At 37.8% G+C, this 24,906-nt stretch overlaps 1 protein-coding gene across 1 annotated transcript in view; it reads left to right on the top strand.

The window, feature by feature from the left end:
* The first annotated feature begins 388 nt into the window (after positions 1–388).
* The window catches only part of LOC149222318 (Galactose oxidase/kelch repeat superfamily protein), a 352,563-nt gene continuing 328,045 nt past the window's right edge, over positions 389–24,906 (top strand). Inside the window, exon 1 of the mRNA XM_089385362.1 lies at positions 389–1,054. Within this exon, the coding sequence (XP_089241488.1) occupies positions 923–1,054 (132 nt within the window). The 5' untranslated portion in view covers positions 389–922. The remainder of the gene's footprint in view (positions 1,055–24,906) is intronic.

Genomic DNA, 24,906 nt, shown 5'->3' with positions numbered 1-24,906 from the left:
TCCATATACATATTGCAGATTACAAATTAAAATCAAAATACAAAATACTACAAAATATATACCCATCTAAATCTAAATCTAAATTCGTTAAAATCAAAACACAAAATACTACAAAATATATAACAATCTAAATCTAAATTCGGGATTTATCAATTACCTAGAAAAATCAAATTTCTCGGAAGAAATAAATTTTTTCATTATCAACCAGATATATACCGATCTAAATCTAAATTCGGGATTTATCAATTACCTAGAAAAATTAAATGTCTCCGAAGAAATAAATTTGTTTTCATTATCAACCAGATTTGAACTCGATTTTATTTTATTTTAATTTTTATTTAATTTGATAAATGAAAACATTTATATAACCTAACAGGGCGATACACAGTTCCATACTTAGAGGATGCCTGTCGATGCAATTAAGTGATAAACAATGAAATACAGGTTTACACACAGTTCCATACTTACTTGGTTAGAGGATGTCCGTCAACGCAATTAAGTGATACAACAATGAAATACATACAAAGATGTCATGCGAGGGAAGCGAAGCTTTGGCCCAATCAACTTTGGCACTTTAGGGCACGGAAACAAAGCAAGACTCTAGATTTTTAAAACAAGTAGATCAATCTAGGAAGCAAGGAGGCGACAAGTCGCTCAGTCTATAAAGGCAAAGCCGGCTATTTTTAAAAGGAAGGCTTTGCACGAGGGAAGCGAAGCTTTGGCCAATCAACTTTGGCACTCTGGGGCACGGAAAGAAAGCAAGACTCTAGATTTTTAAAACAAGTAGATCAATCTAGGAAGCAAAGAGGCGACAACTAGCTCAGTCTATAAGGCAAAGCCGGCTATTTTTAAAAGGAAGGCTTTGCAGAATCTTTGATTCCAGATTCAATATATCTCAAGAGCGAGGGAGGGACAGAATATAATGGGCAAAAAACAGAAGAAGCCAGGAACGGGAAAACAGAAAACCGAACGAAAGACGGCCAAATCGGAAGAGAAGAGGAGTCGCAGAGAAGAGAAGAAGATTTCACAAGAGGACGATATTGATGCCATCCTGGTAAATTCTTCAATCTCCTTTTCTTCAATCATCTCAAGAAGCCACACAACTGCACATGCTTGCCCATTGGGTTAGACTTATTTAACATTCACACTCTCAAAATATTTTTATTTTTTAGAAGTTGGCAAAACCTATCATAATTTAGCCGTCAACATTCAGCAATGACAGCCATCACTGGCCACTATTTATCAATGTGCCCTGACTAATCGCCATGCCTTCTGAAATGTCCCGTCAGTGGTCACTGCTATCTATGAATGTGTGCCCGACTAATCACTATGCTTTCTGAATTGACTGGGTAATAAAGACAGACTCTCAAATACCTCTTTATGTCTAAATAAGACAAACTCTTAAGCTAAATCTAAAAAAAACAAAAAAAACCTTTCTGCTGCACAAATTAACATGATTGCACACATTAACATGATTTCAACATGATTTCATTTAGTACTATAAATTATTTTGAAAGTTTCATGCTACTGCGAGAGCTGCTGCCTTAAAGCTGTCGGTGCTAAAATGGCACTGAGCTGGTACAGAGCTCATGATTTTTGCCTTTGCTAGTTAAAATATTATAAGTTTGTGAGGGTAGTTAACAAGCTAGAAAAGAAGGCAAATTGCCTGGAATTGATCAACTTCAGTAATATCATTTCTCAGGAGAATTACTGGAAGTTGACAAGAACTGAACCAACAAGTTTAGATCTATGAAGTGCCCCACTTGAAAGTATAAATTAATTCAGAAGTTGCAGCGTATACAAGAATTGACGAGGAAACTCAAGGAATGCTTTTACATTTATGGATGACATTTCTAGTAAATCTGTCAACCTAGACTATTGTGCCAGGGGATTTGAACTAGGCACCTAGTGACATAGAAGAAGCCAAATGCCTAATAACATTGACAGCACTTGAAAGTATAAATTAGTTTAGAAATTGCAGCATATACAAGTATTAACGAGTAAACCCAAGGAATGCTTTTACATTTATGGATGACATTTCTAGTAAATCTGTCAGCATAGACTATTGCGCCAGGGGATTTGAACTAGGCACCTAGTGGCATAGAAGAAGCCAAATGCCCAGTAACATTGGCAACAACTAGTCAAGCTAACTTTTTGGGATTTTCCCAAGAAAAGCTTCATAAGTCCCCCATTTGCTGCAGAATATCTGGATTGAGGGCAACTCAACTACAACTTACCATAGCAGTTGGAAATCTCGAGAGACTCAACTACATTTGAATTTGTAACAAATGACCTCCCTGTGGGCAACATGCCTTGGATAGAATGGATAGATGGTTGAACTGTTTGAGCTAATCTTCGGAATTTAGCACTGCATACAGATTGGATTGATTAAATTAAACATTAATATATTCAAATCATTCAAATTGATGAAATGAAAAAGAAAGGAAGAGTGGTTTTCAATTATATGAATGATTGATTGTTGCAAGCACTGACATTTGGTAGTAACTTTATTGGAAGTCGTCCTCATTATCACTCTTTTCAGTGAAATTTCCAGCCCCATAAGGGTGGTCGCGAATCAACCACGGCTCGATGTGCTTGTGGAACAGGTGGATAAATTGGTACCCAAAAACCAAAGCGCTGAATTAGAAGATTCCATTGATCATAGGCCATAAATATACATTAATGCTTGTAGTTGCAATATGGGGAATCACATCTTTATATGGAATTCCTTTGGACACATCGCTCAAGATTCCAATACATTCTTGGCTGTGCAAAAGTTAGGAAGGTTTATAGTTAGAAGATGGTTGTGATCAGAGACCTCACAAAAAAGTGCATCCTATTTCAATTTATTGTTAGATGACATTTTATTGAGGGTATGCCTAGGGTTTTGTGAATTTGTAATCTAAGTCACCTGGATCTTGTTCGTGTTCGAGTTTGACGACTTTGAAGTTTGCCAACTGGTTATTCTTGTTGGTGTTCGAGTTCGACAAAAAATTAGCTATGAAACCCTACTCTCAAACCCCAATCGAGAAGCAAAATGAGTTATGAAACCTAGAGCAAACCCCAATCGAGGAGCAAAATGAGTTATGAAACCTCGATCTATAGTAGGGTGACAGGTCTCACTACTCAAAGGCTAACTCATGACGCAACAAGTTAGCTCATCTCTAGAGATGGAGTCTACCAATGACTCTTGAGCACTACTCGAACTTCGATGGGGCCGACCCAGGGTTATGCAAGGACACCAGTCACGCAATGACATTAGTTTGAACAATCATGGATTGTTGTCGAGGGCACGTCATGATGACACCCGTTGCACGATGACCATCGATCCGAGTAGTCTTGGATCATTGCCGAGGGAACATCGGGATTAGATTTGAAATAATGGAAGTAGTCAGGACTCAGAACTGAGACTAAAGGTTCAGATTGCATTGTTATGGTTCTCGGGAGTGTGCTATGCTGAACCCCTCTCAAATTTCGGGCAAATTTTTGACAAATTTCAGGGAAAGTTTATGGTTCAAATATGGCTTCAAATTCAGCTTGATATTCGACGAACCCCATCAAACAAATTTGGCTCGCAATTAAATTTGATGAACTTCAAACTTGAATGATTTTGTTTGCCAAACCGGTGACTTAGTTTGTAACTAGAATTTCAATTTTCATCATGATGTTTTGGTTGGTTCAATGATTTCTTTGTTAACACATATTATATACTTTGTTGCCTTATGTAGGTTTAGATTTTTTTACATTCTCTCCTTTGTATGGGAACACTTTAAAAGATTATTTGATCCTTATCATTATGTTTCCATAAAGTGATTTGTTGGTGGATTTTGTTTAGATCTTTCACAACATTGTTTCTCATGGTAATTGGTTACAAGTTCTAATTAGGAATTGCACAAGCATTTCAATTTATGGATGTTATTAACTTATCCCAAATCTAATTAATTTGATTAAAATTAGGTTTTGTTGAGAAAGTCATTTAGTAGAAGGTTGTATATACCAATGTTGTAGAATTTTAACTTGGTAATGACTTAACAAAATCTCGACTCTAACAAAAAAATTGATGAGCATTTTAAAATCGCACGAATTTTGTTGTATATTTAACTAACTTAAAATATTTATTTTAAATCGCACGAATTTTGTTGTATATTTAACTAACTTAAAGTATTTCTTCCATAGATTAAACACATCCCCCTTATAAACACTCTAAATAAAAAATCTATCTCATTGATTCTTAATCACTCATCCTATGGTTGACACAATTCAATAACACAATCCTTTCTATTTTAAATTTTAAATTGTTTTATTTCTCTTTTTGGTTTTTTACTCTACTATGATTTCTATCAAGTCGACTTGCGCTCAAATTCATCATGTGCTCATGTCAAGCATCCAAGCGGTGGACGGAGGTGAACAACATATAAAGAAGAAGTCAAAAATCACACTTGACTCTAACTATTCTATTAGGGCTGTCCTACTTCAGAGTTCTACATACTTAAAATTGATTCAGAGTATTAATTTCATAGCACAAGTCTATCCCAGTATGCACAAGGTACATCAATGACTTGATCAGTTTCTTATATAGAGGAGGATCATCCAAATCCTCATCACAAGTCAACTTCAAATTTGAAACCATTACAGTAGAGATGGGTTTTCTGTCCAACACTTCTTGTATAGAGGAGGATCAGTCAAATTTGAATCCTCATCACAAGTCAACTTCAAATTTGGAACCATCACAATAGAGATGGGCTTTATGTCCAACACTTCTTGTATAGAGGAGGTTTAATCAAATTTGAATTCTCATCAGAAGTCAACTTCAAATTTGGAACCATAGCAGTAGAGATGGGCTTTATGTCCAACATCTGAAGTCTATTCAAAATCTCTAGGGTATACTTCCCTTGTCCAAGAAGGACTTCACTTACAACCTGTGAAACCTTTAGTTCCAAAAATTAGTTCTATAGACGAATGACATTAATGTCAAACTCAATTTCTTCTTACACCACGAAATGATCCTAAAAAGGAATACAAGTGATAACGACGAATGGCATTAATGTCAAACTCAATTTCTTCTTACACCACGAAATGATCCTAAAAAGGAATACAAGTGATAACAAGCAAATAATCTGTGCAACAAATTATAAAAACGAAATACACATCAAACATCCACATAAAAGTTGTAAACAGGGAACTGTTGAGCCATTTTATTAAGTTTCTGAAGGCAAAATACAATAGATAACAATATGGTGTACCTGGGCTTGTCTTAATGGACAAGCATGACCAAACCCAAGTGGGAAAATGGCTGAGCTAAAGGTTGACCAATTGCTGGACCAATTTACACTACGTTGCCTAGAAACTGCCTCTCTGTTGAAGTTCAAATGGCTAGAAAGTGCACTTATACTGCCCAGAAAATTGTATGCTGCCTTGGCCTACACCCATAAAAACCCAAAAGGGATTTTTGCTGGTTTGGACCTCTGCTTTTCGACCCCCTTGGAGCCTCAACTCAATTGTAGCTGCAAAACTTGGCCTGTTGGAAACTGCCTGTCAATCCTCTTGAAAACACCTCGAGAGTGCTGGGTTCACCCTTGCTATCCAACCCCTGACTTCTCGGATGAGCTCTTGGCCAAAATCACCTGCTCCCAAGCTCCACGAAAATCTGCTAAGTGGCCTCTGCGCTCTCCCTCAGCCTAACAATTCGAATTGTTGGAATGCTGGCTCAGCTAGCTGTAAAACCCAACAACAATGCTGGCCTAATGCTACTACCTCGGCTCCCTAACTCTTGACAAGCAATATAATCTCTGCTGGCCTCAATCTCCCTCTGTGTATTCTTTGGCTGCCTAGAAATACGCACTCCTTGCTCTGTTTTGGCTAATGGTGTTATGTCATTGCCCCGTAACTCCTGAAAAACCTTGTGGAACTACCTCCCTAGGGCGGGCATGGATGGTCCCCCGAAGTAGAGGTTGAATCTCCCGCTTGAGAGACTCGTGGCTAAATAACCGGTTGACTTAGCTAAACAACAGAGTGAACAATTGAGTAGTTGTTTGCAAATGTCAAAGATGAAACCAAAATGAGAGTTGATCTCTCCTTATAACTCCTTGGGCCTCCTTAGCCTCATGTGGGCCCCTCCATCCACCCATTCGACTTTCCCTCCAAGCTGTTCGAATGGCTAATTCGAACTCCCATGTGGGTGGCCCCCACATTCCACTAGCAGCCAAATAAAGTCGATTTGGCTCCTAAGTCCCTAAGTCGAAAGTGTGGGGTCCTCTTCCTTAGTCAAAACTATGCAAAATTGTGTAGCAGTACCCTGTTTCAAATGTGTTTGAGAAGGGACATGACAGTTGGTTAGAGTTTCCTATAATGATAAGGTCATCTACATCTAGGACCAAGATAACATTATGAAATCAAATTTAGCCAAAAAAAATTATAATTTATGAAGTCTTGGAAAAGCCTAACTGATTAAATACTCATCCCTCCTAGAACATTGTGTTTGTGGTGCTTGCTTCAGCCCATATAGGGCTTTCTTCAACTTGCAAAATGGGTTTCTCACTTGCAAAATAAGATGGAGCATCCTAAAATAAGATGAAATGAAAATGAGTACAAGAGCAATAGGGCACAAAATGACATAAGCATATGCGTACAAGTAGGTTAACCCAAAAAAGAAAACTCTATAAAGTGAAGGACCTCCTGTGAAGAAACATAGCTTAGACAAGGATGTATCTGTGATAAGGGGGAGGAGGGAGCTGACCTCATTCATTGTTCAAATCACTAGTGTGGTTGCCCACACCAAAGGATTCTTGGATAATGTTATTCAAAGAGAGGTCCACAATGACGGGGCCTTGGGGCATATGGGTGGATCAACATTCTCATGGTGGTGACTAGGGCTAAAGAAGAGGTAAGACCACTGTTAACTCAAGGCCAAAGAAATCGTAATAGAAGGACATAATCTAGTAATGCACCTTTCAATAGGTGTCCCCCGCATAAATGATTTAACTCAACAACTCCAAACCTCCTAGAGATCTTGATGTATCTCAACATGGATCTAAGGTGGTGTGGACCTATTACCACAAAATCTAGCAACCTATTGCAAAACCTCGCTAGGTACTCTAGGTTTAGAGCAACACTAAGATCAACCACCACTGTCACCCTAGTGGTTGTTGTCCTACTATTTTGTGGTTGGATATTATCGGTTATCCCCACAAGGGAGGCTTCCCCAACATGTCTCCAAGATTAAGTAACCCAAGAAATCCCAAGCTAAATACCCTTATAGGAACTTGTTAAATTTATACCCTAGAATTATGTTCAATAAAGTTGGGCTTAGGGTGAAAAAGAGGTGATGAGTTCAAATAACCTATGGCTAAGTCTACAGGGCTAAGATAAGTCCCGGATATGCTCAAATAAATTCCAGAATCCAAACACATGCCACCATTCAATTTAAGATTGCTGTTATAAATTAGGGTTTTAGATGAAGATAATTTTACAACATGAGAATTTATGACAACAATATAAAAATTCATTGGCCTCCAAATCAATATTGGTACTAGTAGCATCATCAATTGTAATAAAGTGAATAACACTAATTATGGAAAGAAAATTTGAATTATTTTGGATTGATATTGGCCAAGTTACCAGTTAGGATAGTGTTTTGATGATGTGTTGGAAATTAGAACTTGATACGTAAACAACTCATTGGTGCATGAGGTGGAAAATCTTGTGCCTAGAATAATCAATGAAAGTTTTGATTGAAAGGAAAGTGGATTGATTAAATTGGGAAGGTACTTGTTACTTGGATACAATGACAAGGTTGTTGACTCCCATTATGGGGTGTGTTACAGTAAAATCCAGCACCTAGTCCTAAGCCTCAATAGGCGACCTAGACAATGTGCAACACACAAGAGTGTTACCATGGTCACCTCAACAACTAGTTCTCTCTTTTTAGTGAAGGGCACAATGCAACACAAGGGAGGCTTCCCTGCTAGGGCTTAGGGATCAAGTAACCCAAGGATCTTAAGCTAAGTTTCCCTAAGGATCCTATAACAAAAATCCACTGGATAAGGATATGACAAACTAGGGTTTGCGGTGGACGATAGAGTAAGTTAAAGACTTGGTTTGAAAGGACCCATGGGTTAACCTAAAGGCTAGGGTTAGCTTAAGGAGTCTCAAATAGGTCAATCAAACACATTGAATCGAGAAAAACTCTAAGCTACTATAAACTAGGGTTTTAGGCCAACAAATTGGAGAAAGCAATAGTTTATAACAACAACAAATTTAGCCATTAAATATGTGTAAAAATATATGGAATGAAGACTGAATTTAAGAGTAAACTAAGGGCAAACTAATTGGCCTCCAAACCAATATTGGCACTAGTAGCATCATCAATTGTAATAAAGTGAATAACACTAATTATGGAAAGAAAACTTGAATTATCTTGGATTGGTATTGGTCAAGTTACCACTTAAGATAGTGTTTTGATCATGTGTTAGAAATTAGAACTTGATATGTAAACAACTCATTGGTGCATGAGGTGGCAAATCTTGTGCCTAGAATAATCAATGAAAGTTTTGATTGAAAGGAAAGTGGATTGATTAAATTGGGAAGGTACTTGTCACTTGAATACAATGACAAGGTTGTTGACTCCCATTATGGGGTGTGTTACAGTAAAATCTAGCACCTAGTGCAAAGCCTCACTAGGCGACCTAGACAATGTGCAATACACAAGAGTGTTACCATGGTCACCTCAACAACTAGTTCTCTCGTTTTAGTGAAGGACACAATGCAACACAAGGGAGGCTTCCCTGCTAGGGCTTAGGGATCAAGTAACCCAAGGATCTTAAGCTAAGTTTCCCTAAGGATCCTATAACAAAAATCCACTGGATAAGGATATGACAAACTAGGGTTTGTGGTGGAAAACAGAGTAAGTTCAACACTTGGTTTGAAAGGACCGATGGGTTAATCTAAAGGCTAGGGTTAGCTTAAGGAGTCTCAAATAGGCCACTCAAACACATTGAATCGAGAAAAACCCAAAGCTACTATAAACTAGGGTTTTAGGCCAACAAATTGTAGAAAGAAATAGTTTATAACAACAACAAATTTAGCCATTAAAAATGTGTAAAAAATATGCAATGAAGGCTAAATTTAAGAGTAAACTAAGGGCAAAATTACAACAAATTTTGATGGCTGATCAAGCATATGACAACAAACAGCTAAAAATCTAACCCCAAGGCATACATAAACAAGTCATTAAATGCTAAAAACATGAAATTTTGTTGTGATTTAACCTTAACTTACCATAAAATAAAGAAAAAAACGAGTTTAGGGTTTTAAAAGAATGCCACAAATGAGAAAGACTATGCCTTCTCAATTTAGGGCAAATGGAGTCTAGGATACAAACTTTCTAAGGTTTCTTTTGGAGTGATTTTAAATCTAAACAAAAGTAGGGAAAACAAACCAACTTGCCTTAGTGGCTACAATTTAGATTCTCAATTCTTTGGATGATTAAGGGAAAGAAAAACCTATCTCTATTCCTCAAATACTTGGAGGAAGCATATCTCAATTAGGGATAATGATGGAAACATCAAATAAACTAACTTAGCACAAGAACAGACATCCCATGGAACATAAAACCAAGATAAAGCAAATAAACTTATTTCACCATTGTTAATTTTAGATAACATGTTCTTTGCTTAGGTCAATTACTTCAATGTTCCTTATGAGCCCAATTTTCATTTCCATTTATTTCTTAGCAATCACATAAACCATTATCTCATTGACAGTAATTGAAGAAAGAACATAAACATCAAGAGTAAGAGACTAGCCAAGACAAGAGGACATAAGATTTTGGCTCAAGCCAGGGAAAAACCCTAAGATGGGGAAAACCGTAATCAATTCTTCTTATTATTATTATCAAATGATCAACAAAGAAAGAGAGAGAGAGTACAATCAAAGTCAAAACTGACTTGTCAAAATGATGACCCGTGCCAATGTCAAAACTCCAAGGAAACTGCCTAGACAAGTATGCAATTCTGCCTTTGAACAGTAGCAGACAAGTTCTGCCCTAACCAGTGGTCAACAGTAGTTACAAGATAATCTTCTAAAGGAGTTGGATCAAATAATGCGACCTCCTTTGCTAAATATGATGGGCCCAAAATCCGTCTTGTGCTTGGAAAATCTCTGAGTTTATGATAGACCTGGTTAGGGCACATGCCAACCCTAACCTATTGTTGCAACCTCTGCATTCACCCTCATGACAGGCTCCAAACACCTTTGTTGATCCTTCAAGTGACTGCGGCCTAGGCAGAACTGTCTTCTAGGCCTCTTGGCCTCCTTCAAACAAGAATCCAAACTTGTTGTAGCTATAGGAGGGACTGCGGCTTGCTTGAGAGGGGCTTCTTGTAGATGCGGTCAACCTAGAAGAGATTTTCACACCATAGAAACACACCCAAAAACACTCCAGCTCTGCGATCTGCCTCAGGGATAATTTAGACCTGCAATAGGAGAAAGATATGCCTAGAACAACCCTCAAATAAGCCCAAACTTTCCCTTAACATACTCAGCCTCCTGCCTAAGAAACTCGGCCCATCAAACAACCCAACCACAACGTCAACTTTGCCCTTCCTCCTTCGCTGGGGTCATCTTCCTTCTGCGGCTATTTCAGAGAGAAAAAATATGAGTGATGATGTATCTTGAATAGACTACTTATATCCTTCATGGGTAGGCCGACTTGGTCACTTGAGGAGGCAAATTCAAATTTCAAATTTTCAATTTTTCCTGCCTTGATAAGGTCATGCCTCATAAAATTTCTTTTGAATAAATAAATATTTTTCCTTATCCAAATTTAGTGATCTTTAGGTCGATTTTGGTCCTCTTGAAAAGAGGAATTCAATGCAATCATCACCTTCATCAAATGAGCTGTCCAAAGTGGAATTTTCCCTAGTTGCCAATTTTAACACTCCCTCTCAATTAGGGAGAATTCCACGTGCCAAGCCATCCATCATCATGCCACCCTGACATCATATGCCATGTCTGCATCTCGTTTCAACGCTGCTAAACATTGATATAAATAATGAAGAAGAATCGATTGAGAGTGGGTCACAAGACCTTGCCACTCTCCACTGACAAAAGTCAGTCCACATAACCAGCGGTAGAACCCTAATCAGATCAAGTCGTTGAACACAACACGATGCGTCCATCGGTAGTACTATGGTCCCTAACCACTTTTCCCAACTCATTGGCCAGATTAGAGGTACTTCCCATGTGTCCTGGAGTACATGGGTAGGATGATGTTGAGAAGTGTAACTAGGTTCGGTCTTCATAATGACATGTAATTACAATTTTATGTAATGAGATGTAAAGAAGAAAATAAAATTATTGTATTGCTTGTTTCATGGGTTTCATGAGCAAGAGATTTTATTTTTGAGTCAAGACTTCCATTGAGAGTCTTTAGGAATTATTTGTCATCTAGTCATAAAATGATAGAGTCATTGTCATGTAATGAAGTCATGTTAGACTTTGTAAAAGGTTAAACTTGTCTATGTAAAGTATCCTCCAAGACCTTGTCACTTATCCTCTTCAAGTCGGTGAACAACGAAGAAATAATTTGCTAGAAGAAGTCAACCTCCCTACTTGAGATCATGTCGACATAAGGAATATGAGAAGATGTGTATAAGTAGCCACATTCAGCCTCGCTTAGAGGTAAGCAACTCAACAAGCAATTCGATGAAAAGAAGTGCGAGGAAGAGGCCTACAAAGTAGAAGTGCGAAGAAGGGATAGGAAGGATTTTTCCTGGTATAATGAAGGAAGGATTCTTCTGGGTGTAACGTAGGAAGGTTTCTTCTGGGTATAGCGAAGGAAGGTTTCTCTTGGGGATAGCGAAGGAAGGATTCTTCTGGGATCAACGAAGGAAGGATTCTTCTGAGGTTTGTCTTGGGTTATATATTCTCTCCAACGTGCAAAGGAAGAAGGAACGAAGACATCACAAGAAGATAGAAGGAAGAACCTATTGGAAGTCGAAGAGAAGCAATATAGGTCTCGATTAAGGAAACTAGGGTTTCTGATCTAGGGTAAACCTAAGAGACCGAGATTCTTTGGGTGACCGAGATAGAGATCGAGATAGAGACCAAGATTCTCTAGAGGAGACCAATGAGAGCCTAGAGACTGAGATTCTCTAGGGGAAGTCGAGAAGAAGCAATGTGAAGGATAGAGACCGAGTTTCTCTAGAAAGCCGAGGAAAGCAGTTCAAGATCAAGAAGGAAGTCGAGACAGGGAAGAGGCAAAACATCAAGGGTAGTGACAAGGTTCTTGGGAGGATACTAGAGTCAAGGGTCTTTGTCATGGTCTTGGTATTTGTCAATTGAAGATCTATAAGAAGAATTTTTGATCGGGTTTTCCTCTCAAGAGGTGAGAGGTTTTGGCCTTGGTTGACAAGCCTACATACTGTGTCACTTGTCTTCTATTGTGCATATTGGTAATTGTCTTGATGAAAAGAACACAATAATAATATAACAAAGAGAAGACTATAAGCTAAAAGGTAAAAGTATATCACAAGCAATTATCAAGCAGAGAAATCTTTTAACTCCTTATGCCCTAGATTTCTCAACATGGTATCAGAGCTTAGGTGCTGAAGTCAAGAAGGGGCATTCAATCAAGAAGACATCAAGCCTCGAAGAAGAATCATAGCACATTCAAGGGCTACCAAGGGCAAGATCTTCAAAACCCTAGATCGAAGAAATCTACACCAGCAAGAGTCTTGAAACCATCTTCAAGAAAGAAGGAAGACTAGAACATTCAAGAAGGATCGTGAATCAAGCTCTCTCTCATCAATTCCTCAAGAAGCAAATCCTCTATCAACATCAAGATTAAGGAGGAAGCAAGCATCAATTTCTCAAGTAAGTCTATGACTATATCTGATAATATCAAAATGTCTTTTTGCAAGGAAAGCAATAAATTGGTTGGGGCTGCAAATTTCCTTGCATGGAAGAAAAGGACAAACCTAAATTTTATTGAGAATGAGGTCATGGCTTACATCAAGGGGTCGATAACCCAGCGTCCAAAGAAAGATACTTAAGCACATGCTAGATTCATGAAGGGAGAAGTGAGAGCCTAGAGGATTCTTATAGAATCTATATAAGCCTCTCTAATCCCATATGTATCAAAGTTGGACACTGTAAAAGCTATATATGACAAATTGGTAGAATTGTTTTTTGTAAGTACTGCAGGAGAATGCAATCTCATTAAGGCAAGAACTCTACAAACTAAAGATGTCTAAGGAAGATGGAATAGCCTCATACTTCATGAGGATATCAAAAATTCGAGATCAACTACAAGAGCTAGGAGAAGTCATGTCTGATAGAGAGATGACCACAGTGGTACTGAATGCACTACTGGAAGAATGGGGTAACTTCACTTCAAGTTTATATGGGAAGAAAGAGACTACTCCATTTCAAGATCTATGGTCACTCTGTAAGATCGAAGAAACCAGACTAAAGGCAAAGGTTGATGTAGGACCAAATGAGCAGAATCAAGCATATGCTGCTATGACAAGAAGAAAAGGGAAATTTGGAAAGTTTGGTCCTCAAAAGAAAAAGAAGAACATGGCTAAGATAAGATGCTATGGATGTCAGGAACTTGGGCACTATAGAAGAGATTGTCCTAAACATAAGAAGGACAAGAGGGATAGGGAAGAAGCCCATATTACTGAGGAAGTGAAAGAACCTGAGACAAAGAAGCTTAAAAAGGAAGAAGTAAAAGATCTCTACTATGACTGAGATGATCTTCTTCACTAGAAGGTACTTTTCACTTGTAATTTATAGATAGGAAGTAGTGTAAATAAGATAGGATGCATCAGATTAGAAAATAGCATCGTGATAGAAGCATTAGAAGTAAGAGCTCTTGACATGGGAAGCAGAAAGAATGTCTGGAATAAATTCTATTGATTACAAAGAATAAGAGCTCTTGGAAACCTCATTGAAATCTCAAGTGATACTTATAGAAAGAAGTAGAGGTCATCATCGATTGGGATCATCATACAATAGTCAATAAGGAAACATCTGCTGGGTGAGGATATGAAAGATCCTCAAGTTTCTCTGATGGAATCCTTATCAGAGGATTCACCGATCTAGAAAGGAAGCAAATGTTTCATCAAGAATTCCAACTCGTGGGATTCAAGGGATGATGGTATGATGACATAACAATGAAGCAGGTCTAAAGGATAAAGCTCTTTCGTTCAAAGGAAGCTGTTGCAAGAAGTTTGGATGACCCAAAAGAAAGATGAGGTATGTATGCTTACATAGGTTATTATGAAAGTCATGTCATATGGTTGCAGATAATATGGATCACTATTTCCATCTTGGGAAACATGATCAAAGAAAAGGGGATCTCCTCCTCTAAAAGTTGTAGAAAAGCATAGGTCGCACTAGATGAAATCAACATAATATGTTCTCATATGAAGCATAAGGGAGCTGGCTACAATTAAGGAACTCTGATTGGAAGCTCCTGGGAATGAAGAGTGTGAGGGAAACGAGGAAGAGATCATTAGATATGCAACAATGGTAGAAGGATATTTGACTATTTGACTAGGATATATCTCGGAAAGATATAAAGACTCTGATGAAATTCAGATACAGATAAAGACCCTTGACAATGGATATATTTGGGAGATGTGTCAACATGTATGCAGGATGCTGATACCTACAGGAAGATGTCACGATGAAATACCATCACAAAGGTAATTTTTGGTCTAAGTATTCATTTCTTATTTTTGAACTAATATCTGGATGGGCTCATGCGGGACTGCCAAAGGTAAAATTTGTGGATAACTTCCAAGAGAACCATATAGAAGGATGTAAGATCCTTTCGAAAAATATGGCATGAAGAAAGCAACATAAAATGAAGCAAAGCCAAATGAAAACTGATGGATCACTTTCTGATGAAAGGAATGAGGACATGACTGACTCATGAATGAAAGTGATGGATGGTATGTGCCCTATGAAGAAGTCCCAAAAGACGAAGACTCCATGACAAGAGAAATTCATGACATCGAAGGAAAAGGAGTTCTTCAAGCAGCTGGTTGTCCCATCATTTCCACCCGAGGAGCTGCTGTAGGTCCCTAGTTAAGAGGGAGCTTGGAAATAAGTTTCTTACTTGGAAGAAAATTGGAAATTCCTAAGCCAAGAGGGAGCTTAGGTACATTCCTTTTGTAGGAATGAGTACATTCCTTTATTGGAATATGTCCTCCCTATTTGAGAGGGAGAGATAGACACATCATTTTGGTCTTCACTTGGGAAGACAGAACGAAGGATTGGGTAATCATTTGGCATCCGATACTTTGAGGATGAGATAGGGCATCCAAGAGAAGAGTGATCGTAGAGGATTGAAATTCTTTAAGGACTAGGAATCCAAGATAAGAATAGTCCTGATGGAACACACCCTGAGTACCCAGGTAGGGTATGTTTCGGGAGAGATATTTCTATAAATCATTGGTCTCGCCAGCATTGAGCTCAGATCTTGTGGAGAGACAGAGCTGTTAGTCAAGGCATTTCTATGTAACAATGTTGGTTGATATGATAAATGAGTTACCAATCCGAATTCTTCTTATGAGAAATTCTTCAGATTGAGAATGATCAAGTACCATTATGAATACCTCCCTAGTTAAGAGGGAGTGTTGAAAAGTGTAACTATGTTCGGTCTTCATAATGACATGTAAATATGATTTTATGTAATGAGATGTAAAGAAGAAAAATAAAATTATTGCATTGCTTGCTTTATGCCATTATGGGTTTCATGAGCAAGAGATTTTATTTTTGATTCAAGACTCCCATTGAGAGTCTTTAGGAATTATTTGTCATCTAGTCATAAAATGATAGAGTCATTATCATGTAATGAAGTCATGTTACACTTTGTAAAAGGTCAAACTTGTCTATTTAAAGTATCCTCCAAGGCCTTGTCACTTATCCTCTTCAAGTCGGCCTACAACGAAGAAAGAACTTGCTAGAAGAAGTCGGCCTCCCTACTTGAGATCATGTCGACCCAAGGGACATGAGAAGATGTGTATACGTAGCCACACTCGACCTCACTTAGAGGTAAGCAACTCGACAAGCAATTTGGTGAAGAGAAGTGCGAAGAAGAGGCCTACAAAGCAAAAGTGCGAAGAAGGGATAGGAAGGATTTTTCTGGGTATAACGAAGGAAGGATTCTTTTGGGATTGATAGGCCACAAGTTTTTTTTTTTCTTAATTCATGTCTTTGGACAATAATGCCCTTTCATAATTAACGACATTTAATTAATTAAATTACTAATTGTTAATATTTATTATTTAATATATTTATTTTAAAATATTTAGTTATGAATATTTATTCATAACATTGCCCCACCCTTAAAAATTGCTTTGTCCTCAAAGCAAGGGTAACGAGGAATATTGCTGTCGGAACTTCTAAGTTTCCCATGAAGAGTCTTCTTCTGGAAGTTTTTTCCACTTGATCAGGTATTCTCTAATAGTTTTGGAACGTAGCACCTTCTCTCTGGTTGCAAGGATACCTTCAAGTTCTAAGACAATCCTTCCTTCTTCATTGACTTCAGGAATCTCAGTTTGAGCTGATTGGTTTTGACCTAGTACTTTTTTGAGACATGAAACATGGAATACGTTGTGGATTTGGCAGTTATCTGGTAGTTTCAATCCATAAGCAACGTCATTGATTTTCTTGATTATTTGGAAAGGCCCATAGAATTTCAGAGCTAACTTGTTTTTTCCTTATTGTTTCAAGGACAACTGCTTGTAAGGTTGTAGTCTTATGAAGACCCAATCTCCTTCAAATTCTCGTTCTGAACGGTGCTAGTCAGCTTGTTGCTTCATTCGATTTCTGGCAGTTGCTAGGTTTTCCTTTAATATCTAGATAATCTTTTGACTTTCTTCCAAATGGTTTTTCATTGCTTGAACCTTAGTGTCATTTAATGCAAAATCCTTCCATCTTGGGGGTTCATAACCATACAAGGCCTAGAAAGGGGTCATTTTGGTTGAGGTATGATAGGTAGTATTTTACCACCATTCTGCTAAATGCAACCATTGTGACCATTTGCTTTGCTTATCTGATATGAAGCATCGTAGGTATGTTTCTAAACATTTATTTACTATTTCTGTTTGACCATCTGTTTGCGGGTGGTAGGATGAACTCATGTTAAGGGTTATTCTGGCTTGGTTACAAAATTCCTTCCAAAAATTCCCCTTAAATCTTACATCTCTATCACTAACGATGACTTTAGGTAGACCATGTAGCTTGTAGATGTTTTTGCAAAAGACCTCTGCAATTTGCTTGGTTGAGTCTGTTTTCTTGATTGCCATAAAGTGTGCATATTTAGTGAGTTTGTCTACTACAATGAATATCTTATCCTTACCATCAGACATGGGTAAACCGTCGATGAAATCCATTGAAATTTCTTCCCATTTTTGATTTGGAACATGTAAGGGGTGTAATAATCTAGGAGTTGAGATGTTTTCGCTTTTGCTTTTTTGACATGTGTCACATTCGGCGACGTATCTTTGAATCTCTTAACTCATTCCCTTCCAGTAGAACGATTGGCGTGCGTCGTAGTATGTTTTAAAGAACCCAACGGGCTCAGCTGCAGTGGAATTGTGTGATTCCTTTAGGACTTTTAATTTAAACTTTGATGAAGGACTAAATTAAATTCAACCCTTATACCATAGTATATGATTCTTCCATTCAAAATTAGGCTGTTGACTGATGTTTTTGATCATTGAGCAAGAGTCTGGTTCCTTGGCATATTTAACTCGGATCTCGTCCAACCAATTAGGAACTACTACCAAAGCGGCGCACATTGTGGTGTCTTCATCTTTACGTGAAAGAGCGTCAACAACCACATTGTCCTTTCCCTTTTTGTGCAAGATTTCCATGTCAAATGCTACAAGTTTCTCTATCCACTTATGTTGTTTTGTAGATAATGTTTTTTGTTGTAACAGGAATTGAAGACTGTTATGATCGGTGCGGATTGAAAACTTGCTTCCTAATAAGTATTGACGCCACTTGCTTAGTGCATGAATAATGGCCAACATCTCTTTGTGGTAGGTAGACTTCAAGCTTTCCCTTTTATTAAGTTTTCGACTTTCGTAAGCTATGGGGTGATCGTCTTGCATTAGCACTGCACCAATCCCAAACCCTGAGGCATCACATTCTACCACAAAAGGTTTGGAGAAATCAGGGGTTGCCAAAACTGGCATGGATGACATTATCTCTTTTAAGGATTCGAAGCATTTGTCTGCCTTATTGTCCCATTGAAAGGAATTTTTCTTTAGTAAATTTGTTAAGGGAGCAGTCTCGTGTGCGTAATTCTTTATGAATCTTCTGTAGTATCTGGTTAATCCAAGGAATCCCCTAAGTTTGGATATATTCTTTGGTTTGGGCCACTCTTTGATTGCTTTAATTTTGCTGGGATCCACTTTGACTCCTTTGGATATGATGTGCCCTAGGTATTCAGTTTCCTCGGCCCAAAGGTACATTTTGATAATTTTGCATAAAATTGATTCTTCTCCAATATAGGAAGTACTTCTAGATGCTTGAGGTGCTCCTTCTACGTTTTGCTGTAGACGAGGATATCTTCAAAGAAAACTATTACGATTTTTCGCAAGTATGGGTGGAAGAGTTCGTTCATGGTTGTCTGGAAAGTGGCTGGTGCATTTGTTAAACCAAATGGCATTACCTTAGACTAGTAGTGCCCTTCATGAGTTCTGAGCGCAGTCTTCTCGACGTCTTCTAATCTTACTCGAATTTGATAGTAGCTCGACCTCAAATCTAATTTTGAAAAATATTCTGTGCCATGGAGTTCGTCTAGCATCTCATCAATAAATGGAATGGGAAATTTGTGTTTAATAGTAATCTTGTTTAATCCTCGATAATCTATACACAATCGGAAGGATTCATCTTTCTTTCTGACTAACACTACTAGTGCAGCATATGGACTTCTGCTTTTTGTAATGACTCCACATTTTAGCAAATCTTGTATTAGCCTTTCTATCTCTCTTTTATGATGATGGGGATAGCGATATGGCTTGACATTTACAGGTGTCGAATCTGGTTTAACTTCAATGATGTGTTCAATTTTTCTTTCAGGAGGTGATTTCATTGGCAATTCCTGAAATACTTTGTCATATTTCTATATTAGGGATGTAACTTCCGATTGTTGGTGCGTCCCTTCCATAGATAACAATTCTAACTGTTGGCATTGTGCAACGAATACCGGTGCTCCCTTGCGAATAAGCTTCTTCATTTGCTGAGCAAAAATGATTTGGGTAGGAGGGGCTTGGAATCTGAACAACTTGTACTTTCTTCCATCCATTTTCAACTTAATGAATTGCTTTTGGTGATTTGTAGAGTCCGTCCCTAGTGTTTGTAACCACTGTACTCCTAAGACGACACCTACACCTCCTAAGGGAGCTGTATAAAAACTGGACTCCATTTTGTATTCGTTTAGTTGCATTTTGACTTTATGACACTTCCCTACTCCATCTATTCTTTTCCCATCTGCTACCATAACTTTTAAATCTGCTACGAGATAGGCAAAAATGTTTAGCCTTTTTGTGAAATTGATATCTATAAAATTGTTTGTACTTCCTGAATCTATTAACACAATAACGTTTTGCTTCTTAATATGTCGTTTAAGCTTTAATGTTTGTGGTTGAGCTATTCTTGTGATAGCTGCCAGAGAAATTCTTGGCATATTTTCTTCTTTTGGATATGGATTAGGAGTCTCGTTTTCTTCGTTTGTTTCTTCGTCGGAGTTACTATCTAAAGATTCCTCTTCTTGTTCTACTTCGTAGTTGTAAAGTTTTTTGTGTAGTGCATCTGTGTCATGGAGAATATTTATCTCCGCATGTCCAACATTTGCCATCTCTTTTCTTTTCGAAATTTGACTGTTGTTTTCCTCCTTCGTGCAACAGGGGTGGAATGTACTTACCAGTGTTTTCTGAAGAAGACTTACTTGACTTTCCTTTTGAGTAGTTGCTTGATTTTTCATTACTGGCATATGGTGTTTTATGGAACTTATACTTTCGTTCAATAATTATTGTTGCATGTCTAGCTTCTTCAATGTCTAGAAGGTCTTCATAAAAAAATCCACTTTTTCTTAACACTAATACTTCCCACTCGTGGGTGTATTCACTTACATACCCTTTTTGTTTGAGATGAACGGATTTTTCGTACACGTCTTCTTCTTCTTTGTCGTGGAACCTTTTTAGTAGGGAATCCACAAAATTCTTCTAAACGAACGAACGAGCCTCACATTTGTTGGACCACCATAGGAACCAATCATATGCTTCAACTTCTAGGTTGTTTGATGATGTCATGATCTTCTCTTGCTCACCTTTTGGCGGGTTTGCTCCGAAAATGGCGTCCATTTTATTTACCGACACAATGGTGCCCATATGGTCCTTACCATCGTACTTAGGTAATTCCCTTTTAATTTTTTGGTAGTCTTTTTGCGAAACTTTGTATAGTACTGACTTCCTCGAAACTGTATATGCAATATTTGTGGGACTTCGTGCATCGATGAAAATTCATGACTTGGAAAAACTTCGCCTTCTGGAGTCTTGGGACTTTGTGATGACTCTTGTGTGATTAAGGGATTAAAAGATGGATTGACTCCCATCAGTTGGCTCAACATTTTCTCAACGTTCTCTATTCTTTTGATATCGTTTGCCATTTTGTCTTGAGTAATAATTATCCTGTCTTGGCCTTTTCCGAGTTCTTCCTACTTCTTTTCGACATTATCAAGGCGCTGGTACATTCTATCGAGTTCCTCCTGAAATTTTCATGAATTCGCATCGTCATTGCTACTTTCCATTTTGTTCCTTTTCTTCTTGGTGGAACCATATATATATATATATATATTTCAATTAATTATTATTATTATTATTTTTTGTTTTTAATTTTATTATTATTATTTTTTAATTAATAATTTTAATTTATAACAAAATAATTTTTATAACCATAGTATATAGTTATTAAAGTTATAACTTAATACTCAAGGTAATGCGATATAACCAAATGAAAACAAAAGACGACATGAAAGTCAACGGAGGGCGAACACGGTTGGGTGACAGGGGTGTAGAAACAGGTAAATGGGTGTTGAGACAGGTAAACGATGGTGGAGAGGGATTTGACTATTCGCTAGTGGAGACGTGGACGAGGGAAAAGACGGGCGTTACGGTGGGAGATCAATTGGTCGGGGAGACGCAAACGAGGGACGAGTTTCTGTTGTGTTGCCGAGATGCACAACATGACCGATCGTACTTGGTGACAGGGGTCGATGGCACAAGTGAAAGGTGACCGATGAAGCATAGGTGAGACGAGTGATGGGTGATTGGTGAAGCACACAACGAAAAAGTGACGTGATTGGTGAAGCACAGGCGAGAGGATGACCACTCTGATACCACTGTCAGAGAAATACTCCAGAACTGTACGCTGAATTGACTCAAATTTCACAGTGAAATTGCATATATATATTTATTAACTATTGAATGAATGATTGATGGTTTACAATGTTGTGGGCGGTTCACCTTAACAGGCATTGACAGGCCACAAGGTTTTTTTTTTTTTTTTTTAAGTGATGTCTCTGGACAATAATTCCCTTTCATAATTAATGGCATTTAATTAATGAAATTATTAATTGTTAATATTTATGATTTAATATATTTGTTTTAATAATATTTAGTTATGAATATTTATTCATAACAATCTCCATGAAAGATATGAAGACCCTGATGAAGTCTGAAAAAGAAAGAGACCCTTGACATTATATATATCTTTGGGAGATGTGTCAATGTGTATGCAGGATGTTGATGCAAGCTAGAAGATGTCATGATGAAAGACCATCACAAAGGTAATTTTGATTTAATGTTCATTCCTTTATTTCTTGATGGATATCTGGATGGGCTTATGCAGGGTTGCAAAGCGAAGAGCTATGGATATCTTCCACCACTGATGTCCATGTAGTAGGATGAAAGATCCTAAAGGAAACATGGCATGAAGAAGGCAACATGGCATGAAGGAAGGCCAAATAAGGAATTGATGGATCACTTTCCGATGAAAGGAATAATGACATGACTGACTCATGGATTAAAGTAATGGATGGTTTGTACTGTACGAAGAAGTCCCAAAACATGAAGACTCTTAAAAAAAAGTTCATGACATCGTGAGGAGTTCTTCAAGCAACTGGTTGTCCCATCATCTCCACCTGAGGAGCTACTGTAGGTCCCTAATTAAGAGGTTGTCTAGAAACAAGTTTCTTACTTGGTAGAAACTTGGAAGCAAAATTCCTCAGCCAAGAGGGAGCTTAGGTACATTCCTTTTGTAGGAATGAGTACATTCCTTTATTGGAATAAGTATGTCCTCCCTAATTAAGAGGGAGAGATAGACACATCATTCTTGTCTTCACTTGGGAAGAAAGAATGAAGGATTGGGTAAACATCCGACATCTGATGCTCTTTGAGGATGAGTTAGGGGATCCAAGATAAGAGTAGTCGTAGAGGACTGATATCCTTTGAGGATTGGGAATCCAAGATAAGAATAGTCCTGGTGGAACACACCCTGAGAACCCAGGTGGGGTTTGTTTCGAGAGAGACAATGATGAGGGTGTCTATACATGATTGGTCTTGCCAGCATTGAGCTCAGATCTTGTGGAGAGATAAGAGCTGTTAGTCAAGGCCTTGCTATGTGATAATGTTGGTTGGTATGATGCTAAATAGATGGGTTACCAATCCGACTCTTCTTATGGGAATTCTTCAGATTGAGAATGTACAAGAACCTTGTATGAATTATGAATACCTCCATAGTTAAGAGGGAGTGTTGAAAAGTGTAACTAGGTTTGATCTTCATAATGACATGTGTAATTGTGATTTTATGTAATTGATGTAAAGAAGAAAAAAAAATATTTTTGTAGTACTTGAATCATAGGTTTCATGATCAAGGAATTTTATTTTAGTTAAGGTTCCAATTTTGAACCTTTATATTTTGTCATCAATTCATAAAAGTCAAATTGAGTCAATGTCATGTATGGAGGACCCTTCTTGGGCATGTTACATTTGTGTATGAGTCATTAAATGAATGAAATGGCCCTCCAAGACTAAGCAAAATCATCTCCTTCAAGTCGGCTTCAAAATGAAATAATAAAGATACTCCAAATGACATGTCGGCCCAGAAAACTGTCAGGTCGACTTATTTACATTGGAAAACCACTATAAATAGGTAGCTCGGCCTCATTTAAGAAGTAAGCAATTCATTCAAGAACAAGTCTGCAACAAGAAGTGCGAAGATCACTTGGGAAGGAGCCTTATTGTCAACGATGAGAGAAAGAGGAAGAGCAAAGTCTTTAGCATCATTTTTGGATCTGTTTTTGGGTCACTTTGATATCACACGTGCGAAGAAGAGAGAGGTCATTTGCTGCAGAAGAAGTTGAGAAGAATTGCAATCCTCTTGGGTAACCAAATTTGGAGAAGGGCAAGTTAAAAGAGAAGCCAAGATAAGCTAGAAGGAGACTCTATCCTAAGCGAAGGAATCAAGGGCATTTTCTAGAAGGTGACACTTTTCAAGAAGCTGCAACTAGGGTTTCTAAATTAGGGTCGAATATTGCAGACCTAAATCAAGGGGCCAAAATTTTGAAGGGTAGTCGAAAAGGAGGAAGAAGCAGAGGTTTGGTTATTGTTGACTCATGCAAGAAGAATCTCATCAAGAAGGCTTTGTGTCTTGGTTTTGGAGTGGCAAATAGGTCAAGGGTATTGGTCTTGGTATTCGTCATTTGAAGTCTCTATAAGAAGAAGAATTGGTTTGGGTTTTCTTCTCAAGTGGTAGAGGTTTTGGCCCTGGCTGATAGCCTATATTATGTGTCTCTTGTCTCTTTATTGTTTATGCTTTGGTAGTTGTTTGATGAAGAAGAACACGACAATAATCTAACTAAAGAGAAGATCCTAATCTATTGAAGTAAAAATCATTCACAAGTAGTTATCAATAATAAAGAAATCACCTAATCTTGATGCCCTAGATTTCTCAACATGGTTTCAGAGCTAAGGTGACAAAGTCAAGGAAGGGCATCTTATCAAGGGACACTCAAGGATCAAATCTTGAGGAAGGCATCAAAGCAAATCTAGAAGATCATCTTGAAGTCAAAGATTTGCAAAAGAAGTATCAAAAACCCTAGATCAAAGAAGAAGTCTACACTAGAAAGAAGTCTTGGAATCCTCAAGTCATCTCAAGAGACCTCAAAGACCTTACTCAAGTTGAAGGACTTATACATCAAGTTCCTTTCTAGAAGCAAGACCAAGGACGTTGTCATCAAGATTCTAAGGTGATCTCCCTCTCGTTGAAGCAAGGTCCTTACCATTGAAGACATAATCAAGAAGTCATCATTGATCTTCATCAACAAATACATCACCATCAAAGGATCCAAAGAGATCTCCCTCTGTGGGATCAAGGATCATTCTTGAAGAAAACTATCTTCATCAAGGAGAAGTTTTCTATTCTCTATATCATCATCAACATCAAGGAAGCAGCAAGAAGAAGGAGCATCTTATCAAGTAAGTATATTTATGTCCACATCCGCATTTGTCAAAATGTCTTTTTGCAAGGAAAGCAACAAATTGGTTGGGGCTTCAAAATATCTTGCATGGAAGAAAATGACAGATCTAAATCTCATTGAAAATGAGGTTATGGAACATGTCAAAGGATCTATCACCAAACCAGCAAAGGAAGATGCTCAAGAAATTGCAAAGTATATGAAAGGGGCAGTTAGGTCTTAAAGGATTCTCATAGAATCCATCAAGGATCCCCTTGTTCCATATGTATCAAAGTTAGAAACTTCAAAAGAGATTTATGACAAACTGGTAGATTTGTATTCCGTAAGTACTGTAGGAGAAGTCATCT

This window comes from Pinus tabuliformis, chromosome Q, assembly GCF_031772625.1.
Source record: "Pinus tabuliformis cultivar Carrire ecotype Pingquan chromosome Q, CPIR1, whole genome shotgun sequence".
Classification (NCBI taxonomy): Eukaryota; Viridiplantae; Streptophyta; class Pinopsida; order Pinales; family Pinaceae; genus Pinus; species Pinus tabuliformis.
Note: the sequence above shows the minus strand (reverse complement) of the source record. Positions and strands in the feature narration are given on the sequence as shown.